The sequence below is a fragment of the Barbus barbus genome, assembly GCF_936440315.1.
Source record: "Barbus barbus genome assembly, chromosome: 1".
NCBI classification, from domain to species: Eukaryota; Metazoa; Chordata; class Actinopteri; order Cypriniformes; family Cyprinidae; genus Barbus; species Barbus barbus.
Genome location: NC_136729.1, coordinates 8,950,310 through 8,975,443, shown reverse-complemented (window position 1 = coordinate 8,975,443; position 25,134 = coordinate 8,950,310). Strand labels below are relative to the sequence as shown.

General features: G+C 36.6%; 1 protein-coding gene across 4 annotated transcripts; it reads right to left on the bottom strand.

Moving 5' to 3' along the window:
* Positions 1-594: 594 nt before the first annotated feature.
* Positions 595-22,822, bottom strand: LOC306874413 (tyrosine-protein kinase Fes/Fps-like). 4 transcript variants are annotated; one of them, XM_079424445.1, is made up of 20 exons: positions 22,683-22,822; positions 21,708-21,786; positions 21,395-21,640; positions 20,712-20,885; positions 18,760-18,856; positions 14,134-14,317; positions 13,570-13,707; positions 12,368-12,487; positions 10,995-11,117; positions 8,373-8,562; positions 6,996-7,076; positions 6,675-6,884; positions 6,457-6,579; positions 4,752-4,805; positions 4,516-4,634; positions 4,330-4,424; positions 3,545-3,668; positions 2,901-3,058; positions 1,206-1,337; positions 595-1,127 (listed from the first exon to the last, which is right to left on the bottom strand). In XM_079424445.1, exons 3-20 carry the CDS (start codon positions 21,617-21,619, stop codon positions 994-996), a joined length of 2,481 nt encoding a protein of 826 aa, XP_079280571.1. In that variant the 5' UTR covers positions 21,620-21,640; positions 21,708-21,786; positions 22,683-22,822; the 3' UTR covers positions 595-993. The 4 variants fall into 4 exon arrangements, with proteins under 4 accessions (XP_079280571.1, XP_079280572.1, XP_079280573.1 ...); XM_079424446.1 differs by having other exon boundaries at positions 21,395-21,631; positions 22,683-22,812; XM_079424447.1 differs by lacking the exon at positions 22,683-22,822 and having other exon boundaries at positions 21,395-21,621; positions 21,708-21,772.
* Between the last annotated feature and the right edge of the window lie 2,312 nt (positions 22,823-25,134).

The window sequence follows — 25,134 nt, the reverse complement described above, 5'->3', positions numbered from 1 at the left end:
CCGAGTCCTGCTGTGCATTAAGCTTTAGGAACATTATGTTTATGGAATCTAACTTAAGTGCATGTTTCACGACAAAACTGCAGCACTGCAGGGTCACTGCTTGTCAGTAATACAGGTACTGGGTCACTGTATGATGGATTTAAGACCTATTTAACAGCCAAATGAATATTTGTTGGAGTGGAGAAAAAAAGCTAAATTCTTTCTCAGAAGGTGATGTTAGCATATGCTACCACTGAAAATGGTTCAATTTCAATGTTTTTAATGTCTTGTGCTCATCCAGACTGCATTTATTTCTGTAAAAATACAGTTAAAACTGAAATATTGTGAAATATTTTTACATTTTAAAATAATTGTTTTCCATGTGAATATATTTTAAAATATAATTCATTTCTGTGATGCAAAGCTGGATTTTCAGCATAATTACTCTAGTTTTCAGTGTCACATGATCCTTCAGAAATCATTCTAATATACCGATTTGATGCTTAAGAAACATTTCTTATTATCAATGTTGAAAACAGTCGATCTGCTTAATATTTTTGTGAAAGAACAGCCTCATTTAAAACAATTTTTTTGCAACATTAAAAATGACTTTGCGCCGTTGACTTTTGAAATGTATTCTTGCTAAACAAAAGTCGTTATTAAAAATGATTATTACATTTATTTACAGTATTTCCATACAACAAACAGTAAATATACAGACTTGTTTTTATGCGGTCAAATGTGTCACCTGGAAAAAAATTATTTATTCATTTTTTTAAACAATCAGGATGTCACAATTAAAACCATTTTTCACAGAATTCAGTATGTAAATAAAATCAAACATTCTTAATTATAATCTGCTCTTATTAACAGTACTCTCTCAGAAGGCACGCTTTACTGTATATGCAGACTTGCTTTTTACAACCGTGACACACAAATAAAAAAAATAAAATCTTTGCTTTGGCCTCATCATAAGACAAGCTGCACTTACATGCGAGCATGTGTGTGTGTGTTTTACTGACATAAAGCATACAGATCTGCCTTTAGTTTGCAAAATGAGGGTCGATTTCGTGGATCGTACTGCCAGCACTGACACATGAGGGCATAGATTTCATCCGGACAGCTATTTGGGGCAGGCATGCGATATCCTAAACACAAAAACAAGACATAAACAACACTCGCTTTGCAAACAGGCAATAAACCTGAGTTTGATGCATGTGAAGTACCTCTCTCCACCTCGTCTCTGGTCTGTTGGTTACTCATGTTATGCGGTATGGTATACGGTGTGACTCCTTTGGAGAAGGTCTCCCACAGCAGCACTCCGAAACTCCACACATCACTCTCTGTGGTGTATCGCCCTGATGAACCAGCAGAGGCAGCGTTGAGACACAAACCCCTCAGTCAGGACCAGTCAAACACATGGATACATACAGTGTCTCATATCTGATTGGCAGGATTGGTCTAGTACAGGGTTTCCCAAATTGGGGTTCATGAGGGAACTGCAGGGAGTTTGTGAGTTCATGAAACGCTAAAAATCAAAATAATACTAAATAAATAAAAACAAAATAATTTGCGCGTTTAGCTTAGTGTGACTATCAAATCAAAGGCTACAATTAAATTAAATAGTCTGTTGCACTGCTAAGGTTTACAACATTTCACCAGCATTCTGGCAAAACAAAAACTTGAAATTTTGAAATGGAAGAATTTAAGACAAATACCCGTATTGTAACTTGCAGTGTAAATAAAATAATTATTATGCCTATACATGTTGTAAAAATGTTAGTTATTTTAAGCACTCCCTATTCATTGATTTCTCAATCACAATATGTAAATGTGACACATTTGCATTTTCTTCTGGTGTGTATGTGGACTTCTACTGATAATACATCTATACAAATCATTTATTAATCACTTGTTAATGTTTTTTGCAGTGCCTGATCTAAATTTGAAACTATTCATTATTTATACATTTTATTATTATTCATTTAGTACCGGGAATCAGATTGTTTTTGTTGTTGCAATTTATAATTCATTTGTTAATTATTTAATTTTTTCAGGTTTTTGCAGTACTCAATCTAAAGTTGAAACTATTCATCATTTGTAAATGTCTATAAACATTATATTATTAAACATTTAGTTCCTTTATGGGAATTCGAATTTTAGCTGCTGTAACAAAGTGTGAATAAAAGGTGATCAGTTATTAGTATTTTTATTATTAAGGCAAAAACAACAACCATACATAATATCAACAAGAACAGCATTTTAAGAGAAAACCTTTGTGTTTACTGATTACAGATTTATGATACAATGTTACAATTTATTTTAAAATAACTTTGCAACTATATGTCAACTAACTTTCATTAGACTATTAGTAGACTGTTAGGTTTGGGTTTGGGTTAATAGTAGTTTTTTAGTAAACATTTACAAGCACATTACTTCATTAATGTGCAATTTAAATATGGAGACACATTTCTCTCTTTCTCGCTCTTCGTCATCTAACTAATGATGTTAAACATAATATAATGTTTGTTAATGATTTATAAATGAAAGTTATTATAAAGTGTTACCGATAACGTACGATTTTTCTTTAATTTATTTTAATCTAACAATTTATAAAAAAAATAATCTAACAATATTTAAATTTGAACTATTATAATAATTCTGATAATAATAATATCACATTAACAATATATAGATAGATAATAGTATATAGATAAAAAAGAAAAATCTAAATAAAGAAAAGTTTTTTTTTTAAGCTTACTTGTATTTTCTTAATGGGCGCCAGAACCATGAACGTGCATATGATTACATTATATAATTGAAGTATTTCCTTAAAATCTCAGGGGGTACTTAAATCAAATATTTGACATCTAAGGGGTTCATCTAAGAATAAAGTTTTTAAACTCCTGGTCGAGTATTACCATAATTGAGGGCCTCTGGTGCCGTCCATTTGACTGGAATCTGCTTCATTCCTCCTGTAGCAGAATAAACCCCATCCTGCTCCTGACGAGACATACCGAAATCACTGATCTTCACCATGCTCTCCTCTCCCACAAGACAGTTACGGGCAGCCAGATCTCTGGAGACAGGGAGAATTAGAGAGATTTATTGCAGGTTGCTCTGAAATAAATGTAAACGCACAGAAAAAGAAAGTCTGATGGAGACAAATATAAGACAAGCTAACAAAAAAACAACCAGAGCAAATTAAAAAGAAAGTATAGGAATGACAGACAGTGAAACAGAAAGTGCACTGGCTGTCTGGAAACTCAATCCTCTCTAGAGACACTGAAGCATGAGGCAAACAGCCACTATCAGATGGAGAAGTGAGGTTTCATTTCCTCTCAGCTCATTACCCCAAAATCTTCCCATCGGGCATTGCTCGTAAACCGCTGGTAAAGAGACTTAACCATAATAGTGAAATACCTAGAGTCTACCTATTAGATTTAATAAAAACCAGCTGTGAGCTCTGCTAGAGCTTTATGGATCCACCATCTACTATAGTTTTTCAGCATTGATCCTAAGATCTTGTGGAGTATTTCACTAGATTTCATTGTCAACTGCTCACCGATGAATGCACTTCTTGCTTTCCAGGTATGCCATGCCAGACACCACATTCTCTGCCATCTTGATCAACATCTTGATCTTCAGGTTGTGGCCTTCTGTGCGCAGAAAGGTTAGAAAGTCCCCTCCTGCCAGCAAAATCGGATTAGTTCAACATCATACGATAAATGATTTAAAGATTATTAACTTTAAAATATAATATCAATCAGTTAAATAATTAATAAATAAAGATTTATTTTGCTTTATTAACCTTTTCTATGTAAATGATATCAAATTAAATAAATACACTGTTTCTTTCTTTTCTAACTGTAATCATTTATTAATTTAATTTAAGAAATATTTCATTATAAAAATAATATTCAAAACAATATATAATTTATAATGTTCTTATATGAACTTTTCCAAGTAAATTATAAATAAAACAATTACATAAATATTTCATAATTTCAACATTTCAATAATATTTGAATAATTTAAAAATACAATTTATTGATGATGACCTTTATACACCATATGATTTTTTATTTTTTTTTTTACATATGTTTGTTCTTCAATTTATCATATGAGTACTACATTAGGAGTACTTGGAAAATATACCACGCGTCATGTGGAATTGTGTTTATGGGGCTTTTTTTATTTTTGGAGCTTAATTTAAAAAAATGTTCGCCTTTTGCATTGCGTGGAAGAAAGACAGTCATACAGGTTTGAAACAACAAAGGATGTAAAGGATGATTTATTTTTTGGGTGCACTGTTCCTTTAAATGATTTTTAATAAAAGCTTAGATGTACCTTGCACCAGTTCCATGATGATATATATTGGCTGTTTTTGTGTGCAGACGCCGATTAGCGTCACTATATTTGGATGGTCATACTGCTTTAGGATCCTGGGATAGAAATGGAGAGATGTTTAGTTAAATGAGAGTGTTATGTGAGAGTATATGCAGAATGTGTGCATCAATAAGTGTCTATACAAACCTGGCCTCCATTAGGAACTTGTTCTTGTGTTCTGCGGGCAGATTCTCTCTGCAGGCTTTCACAGCGACTGGAGTATTGTCTGAACGCAGGCGCCCACTGAACACCTCACCAAAGTTGCCCTGATAACGTCCAAGCATTACAATGAGCAACATTATGAACAAAATACTGGCTTGACATGTTATTTATAATCTTTACTGACATCCTTTTATTAGTCTTTTTATTAGTCTAAAACTCACCCGACCAATGCTCTGTCCAAGAATTACATCATTATGTTCCAACACCCACTTATCCTAAAAAAAAAATCCCGTAAAATGAATTGTGCATCGTCATATTGACTGGCCAATCACAACCGATATAGATTTAATGGTCAGTGCCCATATCTGGAGACAACGCTCTTAATAGAAATACATATATGAACTTTTAACTTCTGAAAAGGTTAAAAGATGATTTTCTGAGTTCTATCCTTTATTGTGGAAAAAAAGCTTCCTCTGAGACAAAAGAGTTCATTTATGAGCATCTTGTAGGTGGACTGTAAATAATTCAAATAAATAAACAAATAAATAAATAAATGAAATATTGTTGTAATGTATTAAATATTTTAATATTTTAATAAAATTAGCATATTCTGATGTGGACACAAGGGGGAGCTAACACTTCTCTTTTTTGGCCAAGAGTATTGTCCTGTTCAAAATAATAAAATCTTATTATCCATTTAATAGTTCTGGCAAATACATATTTCCCTATCACTACTGTAGAACCTATATTGTGGCAAAATGGTTTATTTGTGTGTGTGTGTGTGTGTGTGTGTGGGGGGGGGGGGGGGGGGTTCCCTTTATTTCCCTTCAAAAGAGTTCCCTTTATGAACATTTCCAAGAGGGACTGTAAACAAAACAAAATAATATTTATTTGCATTAACATTTGTAATAATTCAATATTTTACAATAATAATCATTTTAATATTACAATTATCCTTATTACAATAATAATTATAATATATTACAAGAAGAAGAAGAAACATTGGACACAAGGGAAATTGACAATTTTTCTAATTAAAGAGGGGGGTCCAATGCTGTTTCATCCATTCAGAGTTAGTTACACTGTTAAAGAGTTGGATTCTCATGCTAAGCACGGCCAAAAATTTGGAAGTATGATGGAGTATTTCTGTGCCAAAAATCTTCCTTCCGGGTTCGTACAAGCTTTGGAAAGTTTTTTCGATCATGGCTCTTCATGACATCATGACGGGTGGAACTCCTTATATGGGCATTTCTCCCAGAAGAGCGCGCCCGCGCACACATCGACTGGAGCGAGATCAAGAGCACGCCCATCAATGCGCTTCATTCGGCTGCACTGCATGGGACTCGCTCGGGAAGAATGTGTTTTTGGTTGTGAGGGAAAGATAACCTTGTTCAGCTTCCCAAAAGAACCCAGCGTTACATGAACAGTAGATGCAGTTTGCTTTTCCGGGGCAGCAACAGAGTTTCTCAAATGTGTTTGTTGATGAACTTTTTATAAATAAGGCCCAGTTCGACGCTGGATTTGATCGTTTGATACTGAAAGATGGAGCTATAAAAGATCCCGGTCATGATTCAGAACTGTAGATGGTAAGTGAAACGGCATCAAATGTGTTTTTTGTTGGCAATCGGCACTTAAGTGCTCGTCAATCTTTAGCTCTGCCCACGGCACACCTCCACGAGCTCGGCTGTGTCCGGAGAGCATCGCAAATCTATATCTTTCATTTATAAATATGATAAAACTAAAGACTTTTTGGAGATATGAAGGAAGCAGTACTGCTCTATAGGTGCTCAAAGATTAACATGAGATTGAGTGAAACTGTGTGTGTTATGCCCCCTTTAATAATCTTGCCCAATATATATCTGGCTATCACTCCTCAGCAGTAATCTATATAGTAATCATGTGACTGATTTGGGATCAGTGATAAACCTTAACGATGGGTCTCCTCAGCACAATGTCTGTCCTCTTTGTGACGGTTTGATGGGAGCAGGTGAGGTGCTTTATTAGCAGCGGTACAGAGGTGAAGCCTTCACCGTCAAGACGATACACACCCTAAACACACACATAAACATGCATAGAATGGCTTCACAATTAATCCCTGCACACATCATGCACTGGCATAAATATCACTTATTAAACCCACTCACGTCTGTACTCTGAATGAGGAAGTGCCGGCACTGGCTGCCCCAGTGCACAGACAGCACATATTCCTGTTTGCCCTGGCTTTCTCGAACCAGGAAGTCACCATCATTCTTCAGCAGTTCCTGCACCTCCAGACGAGGGATGGCGCCGTGATACCAGCTCTGCTGGTTCAAGGGCTTCTCCGCCTCAGGCACGGGCACCAGGGCGGGGGGAACCTGGTGAGATGTATAAAATACACTACTCTACAGGAAGAAGTTGCACATACAGCTATGAGCAGAGAGCAGGGAGGAGGTGAGAGAGGAAGACTGACACTAAAAAACACCAACCGTATACTTGGGCTTGAACAAGCTGCTGAGATGGCTCACGATTACATCCATGTTGAGGAGCTTATGGTCTTTATCACGCTCCTGCAAGATCAAACAATGAATAATATAATAGCATGACAAATAAAACTGTACATTTATTAAAAACCTCTCGTTAGTCAGTCCATCATACAGTGCCCTCCAAAAGTATTGTAACAGTAAAGACAAAATTGCTCTGTTGGCTCCACAAGACTCCACAGCTATATAACCCCTATATATAGGGGTGCATTAATATGGAAAGAACAAGGTCTAATACAAATAACTAAAATTTATATAAATACAAATTATATAATGTCTAGAATTAATGCGTCTGAAATTTTCTTGTTTCTACAATGACAATAAACCATATTGAACATACGTGAAATTATAGAAATGAACATATCTGTTTGGAAAACATACAGTTAAATTGGGAGATCAGCTAAACAAACTGCCTACAGATGATTTACAGTGGAATCATGTCTCAGTCTTGTGATGTATGCTTGAGAAACAACCATATTCAGAAAGGTCAACCAGCAGCATGCGAGTAAGTCCTGGTAGTTCAGAGTCAACAAGGTTGTGTAATTCTCATATTTCAAAATCAATGTAACAGCATGACTGGCTCTACTTTTACAATGCACCTTTATGACACTGCATTTTACAGCTTTGAAGCCACTTGATTCTTTACAGGGGCCATTTCATGTTTTTCATTTTATCTACAGTCCACTTATTTTACTGTTATCGATAGTTCATCTGGGCTTTATGGTAATGAGTTGATATACAGTACTCATCTAAGTTGCTAATTTGTTTTAAAAAAAGTCTCTTTCCACTGGAAAGGAAGTTCAGAAAGCAACAGTATATTTTCATACACTGCAACAATGTACTTTTAGTTCAAAAGGCAAAAAAAATTATTTCTCATCATTACTTATTACTCCATTGACCTGCAAGTAAACATGTTTTAAAAGTAAAGATATGTAGTTTAGGTAACACTTTATTTTAATGTGTTCTTGTTACATGCACTTACTATTATAATAACAATAAATTATGCATAATTACATGCAATTAACCCTAAACCAAACTCTAATCCCAAGCCTAACTATATAGTAAGTGCATGTAGTTAATTAATATTACTCAGTACTTAAATATAATTACACTGCAACAAGGACACCTTAAAATAAAGCATAACCGTAGTTTATATAGTACAGCTGGATACATTTGCTTGTTCTGAAGAATAGAAAATCCCAGGTTTAGTTTAAGGTATCCCGAAACCTTTCCAACAAGTCAAGCACAATTGAAGTCTGCAAAGCAGATGTATGAAGAACTGAAGCTCTCAGGACAGATTTAATGAGATATGAGTGGACTCACTGGGTTGCTGGATGTGACAGATATCCGATCATCATCCAGGCCTATAGGTGGCGCCTCCTTACTGCCCAGAGTCTCAAGTTTATCAGCCAGAAGCCTCCGCTGGGCCTCCAGGCGAGCTCGAGCCACCATGCATAGAACTACCTGCTGTCTGCTGTCCTCCAGAGCATTACGCTTACTAAAGTGATACACCCTACAAAAACAAACAGAGGAGAACAAGTTCACATTTGTGTAAACAACAGCGAGAATTCTGTGAAATCTGAATATTATTGATTCTAAATGATTTAATTAGATACAGATTGTCAAACTCTATTTCTGCCCAAGTCCCCCAATAAAATTAGTAAAATAAAATAATTAATTTAATTAAATTTTTAGCACCAAAGCATTAAATTCTGGGTATTCTGGGAGTAGTCTGTCTTTCTTTCTTTCTTTCTTTCTTTCCCTCTTCATAATATGCAACAAATATTTATTTCATTACCTTTGAGTTTTTAGGCTTTTTAGGTGTAAATACCAGGTATGGTTTGATTGATGATAATAAACTCCATATCTTGGAACTCGGTTTTAAAGGGGTCATATGACGTTGCCAAAAAGAACATTATTTTGTGTATTTGGTGTAATGCAATGTGTTTATGCGGTTTAAGGTAAAAAAAAAAAAAACATTATTTTCCACATATTGTACATTAATGTATGCCCTGCCTTTCTGAAACACGGAAATTTTTACAAAGCTCATCGTTCTGAGAAGCGAGGCGTGCTCTGATTGGCCAGCTATCCAGTGCGTTGTGATTGGCCAAATACCTCAAGCGTGAGACGGAAATTACGCCCCTTACCGTATTGTGATGCCGTGTCCCGGCGCGACGACACAAAAACAATAAAACCCATTATAAATGAGGCATTTGTTGCATCCAGTGGGGACAAAATTACTGATTATAATGACTTATACTGTCTACTACTCTTTTCTAGTCTGCATTTGTGATCAGAGAAACGACAAACAACAAGCGCTACTCTACACAGCTCAAAACTTGCATTTGAATAGTAAGTAGCAAATTCTTTAAATAACAAAACGTACTTACAGGCTGCGAGTCAGAAGCGCCAGACTGTCCTTGCAAAGTTGGAATTGCCCCACTTTATAGAAACAGCCTTTGAGCACAGCTGGCAGCATAGCTTTGAGCATAGCTCCCAGGTTAAGGAAAGAGTCCTCTGTAAAATGCGCTGCACACACTCTAATATTTGGGTTGAACTGTTCTGGAACAGTGTTGTAAATACAACTTAACCACTGATTTCTAGTTGTTCTCTCTTTTGGAAGGCCAAACAAAGTACTTTCGCTTTCACAATGAAACACAGCGTCTCCAGGACATGGCTCCGGTGGCAGCAACAATACTACAGCGAGAATAATAGCTCCAACTTCTTTCATTGCGTATACATTTAGGCGGTGTTTTGCAAATCTCCCCACACTGTGACGTGGACATGTGGGGGTGTGTTTAAATGAGCCGTTTTAGGAGGACGTGGTCGAGTCTTAACTTTTATAAAGAATATCTCAGGTTGAGACTTCAGTCTTTGCTACTTCAGGGATCTTATCTATGCACAAACAGCTTGTAACACTCCAAAGAGAAAAGAAAACTTGAAATCGCATCATATGGCCGCTTTAAAATGGTACATTTTAAACAGACTATTCTTGTTTTATTAAGTTGCTGCCCTGTATGATTGATTCTCCTTAAAGGGATAGTTCACCTTAAAAACGAAAATGATGTCATCATTTACTCACCCTCATGTTGTTCCAAACCTGTGTGAGTTTCTTTCTTATGTTGAACATAACGGGGACCAACAACTGTTTGGTTCCTCGGAATTCTTCAAAATATCTCCTTTTGTACTCGAAACTTATACAGGTTTGGAACAACATTTGAGAGAGTAAATGAGGTCACGCTTTACTGTAAGGTAAACCATTAACTACGACTTTTGCCTCAAACTCCTAATTTGTTGTTTATTAATAGTTAGGAAGGTAGTCGTTAGTTTAGGTATAGGGTAGGATTAGGGATGTAGAATATGGTCATGGAGAATGTGTTCTTCATAAGTACTAATAAACAGCCAATATGTTAATATTATGCTAATATGCAACTAGTTAATAGTGAGAATTGGTCCCTATACTAAAGGGTTATCATAAATTATGACAATTTTCATTTTTAAGGTGAACTATTCCTTTAAAGACAGAAGTGAGTGGCCAGTCACTTTTGGCCAGACTTTTTTCCCAAAATATATCAGAATGTAGCATTCCAAGGAGTCATATGACCCAGGGCTTTATGCAGTATCACTTTATATGAATTCATGTCTCAATCACACATCAGAACTCACTTTTAATTTCTGCAGTAAAATACACTGCAATAGTGGATTTAATATTAAACATGATGGTGTATTGGTGATATGTTGCAGGGGTAAGAGATTTAAATATAATAGGAGCAACACTTGAGCTATCTGGTTGCTCTAGAGGAAGTGAATTGTAAGTGACTTTGTATAAAAACATTTTCTAAATGATTACTTGCCTAAAAAGATGTAGAAACGTCCTCTTAAAAATCTACTTGGCAAATCTGCAGCAGAGGAGTTCAGACGTGTAAGGAGAGTTCACAGGCTCACCTCTGGCCTGTGTTTGAATTGCCTTGCTCATTCTGCAGATCCAGCTCCAGCTGGTTGACAGTGGCCTGCTGGGAACCAAGAGTACTAGCGAGACCCAGGAGCTCCTCCTCCACAGCGGTGAGCCTTGGAGAAGAGAAAAAAATGAGAAGCCATGAGAGTACAAAATGAGTTATGTTGAAACAGAAGATAGTCAAAATGCTGAAGGCCAGTAACACTGAGTTACACATTATATGAGGAAATATGTATCTTGTTTACATGAATCATTTTCCAGTTGCTAAACGTGTATACAATATATTTGCATAAACTGTACACTACTGTTCACAAGTTTGGAAAAAGTAAGATTTAAAAAAAAAAAGATCTTATGCTCATCAAGGCTGCAAGTATTTGAAAAAAATACAGTAAAAACAGTAATATTGTGAAATATTATAACTTAAAATGACAGTTTTCTATCTTAATATATTTTAAAATGTAATGTACTCCTGTGAATTTTCAGCATCTTTACTCCAGTCTTCAGTGTCACATGATCCTTCAGAAATCATTCTAATATGCTGATTTGATGCTTAAGAAAAAATTCTTATTATTATCAGTTGAAACCAGTTTTGCTGACTAATATTTTTGTGGAAACCATGATAAATAAATGTTCAACAGCACCTCATTTATTTGAAAAAGTTTTTCTAAAAATGTAAAAGTCTCTATTGTCACATTTGATCAATTGAATGCAATTTCATCCATGCTGAATTAAAGTCTCAATTTCTTTGAAAAGATCACAGACTTTTGAACGGTAGTGCATACATAACATTAGTTTTCTTGTATTTCAGTATTTAGCGAATAAAAGAGATCAGTCTGTGGCTGAACAGAGTGAACAATTTCGTATAGTGTTGTTTTCTTTACTTTAAAAGTTTGTGAACAGGTTCTGATGCCATTATGAATGTATGCCTTTAGAATTTTTTGGGATTTTTTTTTTTTTTAATTTGTAGCTTGAGTAAAAAGTGTTTATAGCTTTCAAAAAAACTCTGTTGTAGGAAACAGGATAATTGGTTTGGATGTTCTGCTTATAGAATGAATTTCAGTTTGTAAGTAATTGAAAAAAAAAACAATTATTTGGTTCCCAATTAGCTCAAGACGATGCCTTACGGCCAAAACACACAAAAACAAATAATGAACTGAAAAGCAAACAGGCTATGGAAAAATACTCCTCGTTCCCCCACCCTCTAAAAAACACAAAAAAAAAAAAAAGAAATGTTCACATGATGGTTTCAGAAGCAATGACAAAACATCTGAGAGTTCGGATTTCACTTCTACCTTTCTATGACATTTTTGCTTTCACTGGTGCCACTGTGCTGTACAGCGGTGTGCAGAAAGAAGAAACTCACCGATGCTGGATCCCCTCTACTGTGAGCTCATTGAGCTGCAGATCTTCAGGCTTCAGATCTTCAGCGTCCTCCAACAAATTGCCGTCAAACTCCACACATGTAGGAACCTCTCCTCTCGACCTGCACATACATATACGTACATGTGCATGCAGAGACATGGACAGACAGAAGCCTGACTATCGTTTTAAAGGTGCATTAACATGAAAGCATCTGCAGGCCCATGCATAATATCAAACATAATATTCATTAGGACAAAATGCAGGGCGGGACTTGATTTTATCCATCATGATTAGATTGGTGGCTATGATGTTATTAGTTATATTACAATGCTCACATGGCCTAAGTTATGTCCAAGATTTGAGCAGTGTTGTAGCTACATTATTATGCAGTAAACACATTTTCATTCTCTATTGACACATTCAAGCACAACTGTGACTTTTTTCTAAAGCAACATACAAATATTTATTTACAAACTATTTATTTATCAATTCATTCATGCATATATAATTACATGCAAATATTTAATTATATTGTAGCAGATGTCTGACCAGTGACCATTTATTTTTAGAGGATATATTATATTATTTTTTGCAGACTTTCACTTTACAGCTCATGCACCAGCAGGACAGTTGCTAATGAAAGGCTTGAAACTGTGAGAAACTGTTTGATCTCACATGGCACAACATTTTCATTCTCTAATGACAGACATGCAATTTGTATTTTTATTTTTTTTATATATATATAAAATAGAAATAATATTTATTGCAAAACTATCTATTTATTTAAATTACATATAATTACATTCAAATATTTAATTATATTATTCTAGACATTTTGCCAGTGACCATTTATTTTTGGAGGACTCTTAAAAGCTTGAACTGGACCTATTTTTATGTCATTTGTTGCAGGTGTTCATGCACCAGCAGCATATCTGCTAATAATGAAAGGCCTGGTATTGTGAGCAACTGTTTGATCTCAACGTCTTTTCTTTATAATATTGTGCACTGATGAATCATAAAATAATACCAGGAACAACAATTATGAAAGTAAACGGGGTCCATTCAATTTCATGTTCACTAAGAGATGAGAGTAAGTTACACAGAAGATAAACAAGCAAGTTAGCTTGCAACATCCCTTGTTCCTCTGGTCCAGGATCACATTGCATTCAACAAAACCTGGGAACAAAAGGGAAAGATATATACCTGTTCTGCTGGATGAAGTTCTCATACTCTTTCTGTGGCTGGATGGCTTTCAGGGCATTGGCCATTTCAGTGTGAACACTAACCACCTCATCATGAAGCAAGCTAGACAGATCGAAATACTCCTGCAGAATCTCCTTCCTAAGTAAACAACATGCCACATCAGTCATGTGCGTTTTCACACGCAAGACACCGCAAACCACCTACTTCTTTTTTACTAACTGTACAGACAGCGCATTTGAGAAGTAAACAGTACGACATATCGCCTATTCAAAAAGCAGAAGTCACTGTGGGGAAAATTGTCAACTCTTAAAATAAAGCAATGAGTTATTAAGGCCAGTAAGCAATCACCTAGCAAGAACCACAATTTAGAAACCATAAAAATCTATTGATACTATAATTGAGATTATTTTTAAGGAAATTAAGTTTACTTGATATTATCTACCACTGTCATGAATAGAAATAAAATCAAATGGCAGAGAGAATCTAAAAGCATAAAGATCCATGCTAACTACTATGATTTCACAGTATACGGTTATAGTGATGATGTTATTAATGTTGACTCACAGAATAAGCACCATTTCCTCCTGCAGCGTCTGCAGGGCTCCCAGCAGGGCCGGCTGGCTTTGACCATAGTGAAGTTGGTGATGCACCTGCGCGGCCTTCACCGACAGCACATATTCATTGTGGTGCTCGTGCAGTTTCAGAGTGGCTTTGATGTAGCGTTCTTTTGCTTTCTCGCGGTCTTTGTCTGTACAAAAGACCATCCACAAATACACATGACCATCTAGAAGAAAGTTGATGTACAGCTGTGCATCAGGCACAAAAGACTATGCGACCCTTTATATATACAGTATCACATCTGTTTTGTGTTTTTGTTCAGTTATATAGCCCTCATGTTTCCATTGTCTTTGTCTAGCTTTGTTCTACGTAACCCACTGTTTGGTGAATTTCTTCATGTTCATGCCAAATCAAGTCTCTATTTATCTTGTATTTCTTCACATTTGGATTTAAATATACTGCACATGGGTTCAGCAAACTTGCCTTCAGTGGATTGAATGTTACAGAAAGCTAGACCATTAAACATGAACCCAGCAGTTCGTCTTCTGCATCTTCGTCAGGGCAATTGCCCCATTGAGGAGTTTGTGGAGGACTTTTGTGGATTGTGTAATTTAGTGGATTTTAATGACACTGCTCTCAAAGACATTTTTTTTTTGTTCTAACAGAATAAATATCTTGTTTAATGCTGTATCACACCCCTCACTGGACTCTGGCTCAGCGTATTGACCATGCTCTTCTGCTGTGGGGTTCCTCATTCACTGTGGCAACTGCAGACGAGGGACCCCATAATGCCACAGTACCCACCAAGCTAGAGTCCTCAGCCTCGATGGCCACCACACCAAGGCCTCATCATGTCATTGCCGCAACACTAGTGTCAAGTCATGTTGGGGCTGCTCTAGTTTTGCGTAGCCAGACCTTCAGACTGATGGCTGAAGGTCTGGAATAGATGTCCACTTTCATTGGCCAAGGCCCGCCCCCTTAGGTCATTAGACCGACATGTCAAACCACCAGTCATAGTTTGTTTCATTTAGCGTCACGTTTCGGGGAGTGGAAATGTCACCACAATAACAAACCGGTGTGTGAAACTCTCGGATGTATTTTAAAGATTCTATGCTGCGAACATTAAATATTTCACATACTTTTGAAAATCCAGCATTTAGTTGACCCTGATAAGCGTTCGTCGTCACATTTGTAAACACGACAGCTTTCATCTTTTGTGAGGGGGTTTGGCGCCACGGCATCTTTGTTTCCCGGCGGACCGAAAATAAACACGACATTCGCGTCTCCCGGAAATCCGGTTTAATTCAACCAGTCAGATGACGACTTCGGCATTCCTGAAGTGTTTCCAGAAAAGTGTGCCATATGCATCAGACGTTTAGCCAGCGTTCCGTGGGCGTGACGTCTGAGGCTGAGACTAAGGCTGCTCAGCCAACGTTTCTTTGTGTTGTCGCCCCAATGACCATCAAGCCAGAGCCTTGTCACCACTTTTAGACCAAAAACACACCATGGCCGCCACGCCAGATTCTCCTCACCTCATTCAAATCTGCCCTGAAGATTTTTTTGTGAGGGGGCTGCAGTATCCATAATATAGTATCCAAGCTCCGGTGGAAATGGAGCTTGGTTCTACATTGAATTCATCAAACATGACTCTGGTGGTTCCAAGTATAGTGACCTCAAGTCCAAGTCCGTGAGATCACTCCACTGTCCATAGTGCTTCCTGTGATGGTAGATGTCATGTGTGTGTGGGCTGCATACACTTCCTCAGAGGTGGGGGCGACTACTACAGCTCCTCCGGACTTTCTCACGAAAGTCACGACCATGGAGACCATTTGAAAACTCTCTACCTGTCCTGTCAAGGCCACAGAGGCTGTCTCTGAACCCCGTGTCTTCGCTGTCGCGGCCAGGTGGGCCACCCATGCCTCTGCTCCATCATGGCCTCCTAATCTCTGAGGATCTTCAGTCCAGTCTGCTCTGCTGAGGTGGTCCTCCCTGGTTACCTGCTCCACCAGCTCCACCCTGGTCTCTGGCTCCGCACTAGTTACCTGATCCTTTATGGTCACTCCATGTCCCAGGTCCTCTACTGCTCCACAGTCTGCCGTTAAGCCCAAAGTTTACTTCAGTCTTGTACGTGTACACTAACTGTCCTTTCAAAGTATACTCCATTTAATAGCGGACATGAATGCAGGCAGTCGACACATGCACACTAGAAAGCGTCATCTTAGTCCAATGTCTGCTCTATTTTTCTCCATAAATTATGACCAATAAAAATGTATTTTAATCTCTTTTAAACTAAAGTTGCGTCTCTCTTATAACCCTCTCACACAAGCACTTGTCAATGCAGTCATCTGCTGTTGTTGCAATCTCCGCTATTTTGTTGTTGTTGTTCCGTCTCTTTATTTTCATTTTCTACTGTGAAATAGTGGCCCTGGCCAGTGTTGCCACCTTGTGGAACAACTGATTAGTGCAAAACCAAGTCAATGAGCATGTGTGACCTGCATGTACAAATACGCTCCGTCACAAAAATTGGATGGTGCACATGGTTTTCTGGTAACGAAATTTGCCCCACTCGCACTTCATGCTTACCTTCGTGTACACATAAAAACCGAAGTGTACTTTGGGCTTCACTCCACGATCCAGGCCCACCACTGCTCCACGGTCCATGGTCTCAGCCATTGCTCCACAGTCCAGGCCCGCCACCACACCACAATCCAGGCCAAGTTCCACTTCACAGTCCCGGGCCACCATCCCTCCCCCATGATCTACCACTCTCCAGGAATTTTGGGTTTATGTTGGGTTTTGGGTGGGTGTCATGTTAGGGTTCTTTAGTTATAGAACTACAGAGCCTGAACTGCTCTTGGGGTACCATCCAGAGGCTGGCCCAGAACAGACAAGAGTGGAGGACTTTTGTTGCTTCCCTACATGCCAAAGGCATAATGGGTAGTAAGTATGTATGTTAGGGTGTCTGGAGCCACCCTTAGAGGGAGGGATATATCATGTCTATTTTGTGTTTTTGTTCAGTTAATGTTTTCATGTCTTTTATTTTGAAATTCTCATGGTCATGCTTCCTGTTTGTCATGTGTTTCCCTTGCTCCTCTTGTGATCTTGCAATGGGTTGTGGCTAGAAGGGATATAGCTCCGACCGGAAACAAACAATGAAATTAATTTTCTACCTATTAGATTGTGTTTTATTAAGTCCTACACCTAACCCAACCTTAAACCTACCCCTTTCAAGAATTAAAAAATAGTAACTATTGTTGTACAGTGTGACAAAAATTATGCTGTATTGATGTGCGCATGCCCAGTAGCACCATACGTATCCCTTCTAGCTTTAACCCTTGCAATGTGCTACCCTTGTCCACGAGCCACATTCTGATCGGTTGTTCTGCTCATGTGTTTCTCTGTTCTGTTTGGTCATTGGTTCATTGTCTGATTATTCACAGGCCTTCTTTGTTTAGTGATTACACACACACACACACACACACACACACACACATACATACATATATATATATATATATATACACATGTGCTTTGGATTTAAATAAACTGCACATGGGTTCGACAAACTCTCCTTTAGAGGACTGAATCTTACAAGATGTATAATTGCTAAAAAATAATGAAATACTCTTACAGTTTGGGGTCAGTAAGATTTTTTAAAATAATTAATTCAGCAAGGATTAATTAAATTGATCAAAGTGATAAGGACATTTATAATGTACTAATGATTTTTAGTTCAAATAAATGCTGTTATTTTGAATTTTGTATTTATTTTTTCATCATTGATATACTACTACTACTGCTACTACTAAGTACTTCTACTGAGTTTTTTGAGTAGCAAATCTGAATGATTTATGAAGTATCATGTGACACTGAAGACTGGAGTAATAGTTGCTAAAAATTCATCTGTGTCATCACAGAAATAAATTACTTTTTAAATGTATTAAAATAGAAAACGGCTATTTTAAATTGTAAAAATATTTCTCAATATTACCGTTTTTACTCTATTTTTGAACAAATAAATGCAGCCTTGGTGAGCATAAGAGCCATTTTACGGACCCCAAAGTTTTGAACCGTAGTGTAGTTCTCAAGTGCTATATTTGCTTATTTAAATCAGTAAGCCAACAAACCATCTGCTTTAACCACCAAGTGCTTTAAAGGCTATAATACACCTTGCTTATCCTATCAAAGCGTGATAAAATTGTACCCATCATGTGCAGCTCATTTCAATAATGCCTTCAAAACTGCAAATGCACAGTATCTGTAATTTACCTTTCATGTCTGTGGCCTGTATATTAATTATTTTTACTGTTATATTAATTTTGGCCTGTCTAAGTGCTGCAAAAAGTGCTCTGCTGAGCATTCACACTATGGCCACTGGAGAAACCACATTTACTTTCTCTTGTTTCCTCTGTAAGAGGAAACTTTGTTACATCTTTGTGACCTGAGAAACATTTCTTGGTCTAAAGGGTCCTTGTTTACACATAATATCATAAAAGCATTCAGTGTTTAAACATTAAACAGTTCCTCTTATTGTATGTCTATCTGTTCAGCACAGACTACAAAATTCACAGTCAAAATGAAAGAAAAATGGCCAGGCTTTTTAGAGAACTATGCAGCAGTGAGGCATCTTACCTTTGCTTGCTTCCTGGTACTTTCTTTTAGCCTGTGTCGCCTCCCGTACTAGCTGTCTGTAACTGGACTTGAGCCGGTCCAGCTCGGTTTGGGTGACCTAACCTTACACAACAGGACAAAAAAATAAATAAAAATCAATCAAAATCCAGGTTGGTGCATCAAAGTGTCACGTGTGTCATGGGCAATCAAAAGCATAAAAGAACGAGGAGCAAAAACTCATTGCTGACAATCAATTCAACATGTTACTACCAAGCTTTAGATATGAGGTCGAATGTGTGTGATATTTAGCTAATAATAGTTTTAAAAACCTCCAGGCTAAACATAAGTAATGAAAAGAATGATTTATTTGCCGCAGTAGTCACTTCCTATATCCATTAATGCAGTCAATCAAACTACTGTGTTTTGGTGCAAATTAATGCATTACTGAATAAAAGCCCAATCAGGCAAAAATGCAAGCTATACTGTGACCAACATGGACAGGTTTTCTGACAAAACTACTGAATGTGAAATAAATGTATCACTTTGTCTCACCACTTAATTTCCGCTATAAATTCTGGTTGCTGAAGTAAACCGTTTCAACTGTAACTTTGACCATAAACAAACAGACACACAAAGTTTTGTTGCTGATAGAGCTGATAAGATTCACTAGAAACAGTGCTCTAAATAGTTCTTTTTTCTCCACTTCCTGATGTTTGTTAGCGTACATGTTTGCAGCGTTAAACCATTCAAGAATTCACAGAAACCATCTGAAGATCATCTGGAGACTTGTGCTTCAGTTATTACTTCAAAACTCGAAGAGATTGAACCAAAACTAAGCTTCAGCAGAGAGCATCTATGCAGAAACCGCTGCTATGTTTATTAAGCAAATAAAATGAGCATAAACCGAAGAACTGCTTGATGGCTTACCACTTACATTTCCTCTATCTAATTTAGATTGTACCAAACATTTAAACACACAAAGCCAAACAGGATATAATTATAGATGCTCTGATGAAGATGTGAGTTATGCCTGTATGTGAAAAGATCGCACATATATGGTGTAGATTTCTATTTCATATAAATTCTTTTTGACCGTTTCAACTTCTGAGATGCTGTTATTTTGAACTTTGAACTTTCTACTTATCAATGAATCCTGAAAAAAAAATTAATCATGGTTTCCACAAAATTGTTAAGCAGTACAACTGTTTCCAACATTGATAATAAAAAGAAATGTTTCTTGGGCAGCAAGTCAGCATATTAGAATGATTTCTGAAGGATCATGTGACACTGAAGACTGGAGTAATGATGCTGGAAATTCAGCGCTGCATCACAGGAATAAATTACATTTTAAAATACATTAAAATAGTAAACAGCTGTTTTAAATCGAAATAATATTTCACTATATTACTGTTTTTACTGTACTTTTTGATCAAATAAGCATCTTGATAAGCATAAGAGACTGTTTTCAAAAACCAAAAAAAACCCAACCCCAAACTTCTAAACAGTAGTGTTACGCGAATAAAAACATCTTGGAAACTTGGAAAATCAATTCAAATATATGCATACTTCATGACTCAAACACAAATATTTCCTATATTTAATGTGTAACTTAATATTTACTGGCTCTCAGCATTGTGACTACCTTGTACTGCAACACAACTCGAATGGTAGCATATATATATATATATATATATATATATATATATATATATATATATATATATATATAATTAAAAATAAGATTCCAAAAGGGGGGTTTCACAGTGATTCTATTAGCTCCTCAAAGAACCTTCAGTTCATAAAAGAACCCTTTTATCTTAGTGTGAAGAACATTTTATAATCTAAAGAATGTTTTTCCACTATAAAGAACCTGAAAAGATGTTAAAGGTTCTTCACGAAACCATTGATGACAATAAGGAACCTTCATTGTTGAGAGTGTACGAGTATGAGAGTGATGTGCGTGTGGCGCTGACCCTGAACAGCTCCTGGTTGAGAAGGTTCCACTGTTCCCCGTAAGTCTTCCTCAGCTGCTGCTTGTCCCGGATGAGGAGGGTGAGTTTGCTGAGGGGTCCCACCATCAGATCCTCAGAGTGCTTGCGCATAATACGACTGAGGCTCTCCGTCTGACTGACCAGCACGTTCCACGACTGTGAATGCAAGAAAATTAAGTTTTAGAAAGTAGGCATTGAAAATGTGAATGCATGATTATATTTTATTGTGGTGCATGCACCTCTCAAGTGAAAGCAACAATCAAAAAAATGGCTTGCATTCTGAATATTTGAGAATTGCGTACTCAGAGAAAATAAAGCAATTTTAGGCCCATTCATGCCCTAAGCTCAATTAGAGGTTTTAGCATCATTGTAGAGTCTAAACAGTTGGAAAGTCAGCAGAAAAAAAGTCTAGAATATCAGAGAAAGCCTGAAGGCTTTTGACAGCAGGTTTTAGATTGTTACAGTGCAATTTCCCATTTCAGAAACAGGGCACTTTCTTTGCCTTTAAGCATTACTATCACATGGAAAGTAAGGATTTATAGCATTTTAATATGGATATACCATCTCAACGCATTAAAATCTCAAATATAAATTAGAATCAACCTCTGGAAATTCCAAATACAAGCCTTCTGAAGTTTTATACTCGCTAAGGGGATCCTTCGAACCTTATTAAACTGGCTGATGTAGTCAAGACCTCCTCCAGGCTGAGAACCTTCCAGCTTCTCAACAATAGCTGACATCTGATGCAGCTGCATGGAGAACTCGCGATCGCTCTTGGCCCTCTGCGTCATCCATTTCTTCATAACTTCCATCAAACGCAGCTCTGAGTCTTGTAGTTTCATTAGAGCGGCGTGACCCTGAGGGCACCACAGGTCCTCTGCGAAGCCCATACCTGCAGCACACTACTACAGCTAATTGTGTGCAAAAATGTTATTATCAGTTAACAAGAAGTCAAAAATGACAGTCAAGATGACCTACAGTGGGTATCTGTCAGCAGCAGTATGTTGGTAAATGAAACTTGCTGGTCAGGTCAATGAGAAACACCACAAACCAAGATCTACAGAAAGAGGAAGAATATTATAGACTTTTAAAATGCTTTAAATGTGCATTTCGTCACATCATCGAAGCCTTTTGTGTGCCTGTTGTAAAAAAAAAAAAAACCTGGGAGTTTTCAGAAGCTTTCATTTCCTCACGGGCAATTTAGGACAAGAAAGGGATGTTGTCTATAATCACCACTTCCCTTACTGCAAAGGCATATCAAATGTGAAAAGTTATTTAATAGCAAACAGCTCAGTCATAAGGAAAAATTATGAAATGCCAAAATGTTAATGATTTACAAAGCATAAGATCTACTTTATGTACAGCAGTAAACTAAATAGTGTTATTATTTCTATCTCTGCACCACTATAGGCCTGACTGAACTAGTTATTAGCTACATATAATTAATCCTTATTATGTATAAGCTACTTCAAATTCAAACAAACAACAAAGAGTATGAGAACTAACCTTAGATATAAAACACGTTACAAAACTTTATATAAAGACCTGGTGCGTTTTACATTTTTTTTAAACCAAAAAGTGACTCCTTATATTGATTTCAATATAAAATAATTTTTCATAGCCCGTTTTTGTTTGTGTAGCAACTGTATCGACCCATTACAGAAATTAATACGGTCACGTTTTGTTTAATAAAATGGATAGACATTGATAAAAAATAAATAAATCATCCAGATGTTCAAAGATTAAAAAACAAACAACAACAACAACAACAAAAAAACACTTTAAATTAATTGTTTATTATTGGTTTAATGAGATTTCTTCTGCATGTCAGTCAATGGCTACAACAACACAGCTACATTATTTTATAATGTTGAATTATATTCTCAAATAAATCAAACAATCAGACATCCCCGACTATTCATAGTCGAGACATGCAAAAGTGTGAATTCTCACCTCAGATGTGTCTGGCGCAGAGAAACGCACCTGTCAGGGAGATAGGAGCACGCAATTCTCCATTAGAACAGAGAGACGAGAAGAAACAGCGCTTCGAAACGGTGGAGACTGGACACGGTAGACAGACAAACTCTTGCGATGACAGCGGTGGCTGTAGAGCTCAAAGCAGGAAGAATCCGGCACGCGAGACGCGGATGCACAAGACACTGGCTGTATTATTTCATATACCCTGTCTGCTATGAACGTAGGCTACGTATACACTCATATTTGTATTAAAATGTGATTTTATTACGATACGTTTTATTTAATATTACTAAACATTACAAATAATACTAAAAGCACGTTAAACTTCAAACTAGACAGAAGCAATAATTCACAAAATAATTCAGAAGCTTATTGCATGCATATAGTATGTGCTCTCTCTCTCTCTATAGGCTAATTTCTTATATGTATATGCTTAAAGCCTGATACATGTATACACATAAAAATACACAAACACTAGTAGCACAATAGTTTATTTGCATTTTACTATTACTACGTGTGACCCTGATCCACAAAACCAGTCATAAGGGTCGGTTTTTTGAAATTGAGATTTATACATCAATGGAAAGCTTATTTATTCAACTTTCAGATGATGTAGACTTGACATTGAGACTTGTTATAGCACTTGCATATCATTGCTCTTCTATTGTCCTCCGTTGGATAAAAGTGTATGCTAAATGCCTAAATATAAATGTAAATGTAATGTATGGTTTGTTATGATAGGACAATATTTGGCCGAGATAAAACTTGCATCTGAGGGTCCAAAAAATCTAAATATTGAGAAAATCACCTTTAAAGTTGTCCAAACTACATCCTTAGCAATGCATATTGCATATTATATAAGTTTTGATATATTTATGGTAGGAAATGTACTAAATATCTTCATGGAACGTGATCTTTGCTTAATATCCTAATGATTTTTGGCGTAAAATAAAAATCGATAATTTTGGCCCATACAATGTAAATGTATTGTTCGCTATTGTATTGTACATAGTTACATCTCGCTTTTGAGGTCAACGCACTCAACACTTCAATCTCAACAGGATGCTAGACCTTTCTTAGCAAAACCTTTAAAAGGTGTCATGTACCTTTGTCAAGGAAATCTCAATTTATGCTTAGCCTAATAAAAAAAACTACTAAAGCTTTCAGCATGGCTGTGGACTGAGATTTGATCTGACCTATAAGAAATACAACAGAGTTCACAAAGGAAAATGCTGAAGTTTGCATAGATCTTTATTTTTTTTTGTATAATCTATAATTCGCATATTGACATCAATTAAATAAAAAAAAGAGCAAAATAATCTTTAAATTACATGTAAATGACAATGCACCACATATAGTACAAAAATAGGCCTTATTTTTATATAGTTGTCCCATCTCAGGTAGTCATACAAATGATATGCGTTTTCTACTTGGGGATCTACATGCATCAGTTGACTCTTCAAATAAAAGATGGTTCCAGAAGGTTCTCACTTGAGTCTGAACACACACACACACACAAACAGTCGAGCCCTTAAAGTGCAATGCAATCATTGCACCATCAGGGTGAAAATGATGTGTATGTATGACCTTGGTAAAAACTACTGCCACAACACGAGTTTAGACCACAACCGCTAAAATGTCATTGCCCCTATATCTATATGCCCAACATCTATATCTAAAAAAAAAAAAAATCACTCATCTAATTCAAAATTTAAACTACTAAAAGTAGATTCAACTCTGTGTGTGTGTGAATGCAAAAAAGTAATCCAATTTCTCCAAATTCATTCTATGCAAATATTATTGCTGGCGGGCCTGTTGCCGACCATTGGTCTAGAGACTGTGTAGATGAACAGGACAAACTTTAAAAAGAGATGAGCCTTAATTGTATATAAAAAAAAGTGTGTTTAAACTAGGGCAAGGCTGAAGATGGTGCAAGTAGTTTGTGAACTTGCCCACATTTTGTTCTTGTCTTTGTTTCGGGCGGTCATAAGAATCAATTGTTTTGAAAAGCTGATAATGCTCTCCAGTTACAGCCAATCATTTTGATAGGATAATGATGAAGAAATCAGCACATCATCGCATTAACTTTGTTGGGTCTCTATTGCACAGATTCCATAACATTGTCATTTCATAAAGATACTGCATAAAAGCAACATATGTGGATCATGAGTATGTAATTCAATACAACAGTACTATATTCTGGGCAGATGAGTTGACAATGCCAAGCGTACTACTAACAACAAACAGTAGTAAGCAAAGAAAATGACCTGATGAAAAGATTTGAGCAGACGAAAACATCCAAACGTCTATAAAACCCAAGCTGCTCTGGGTGAGGGTCATCACAGCCCTTTCTCTGATTTATTTCAAAAACACACCCATATCTCCAACATCTATATCTAATAAATGGATGATCCCCATAAACATGACA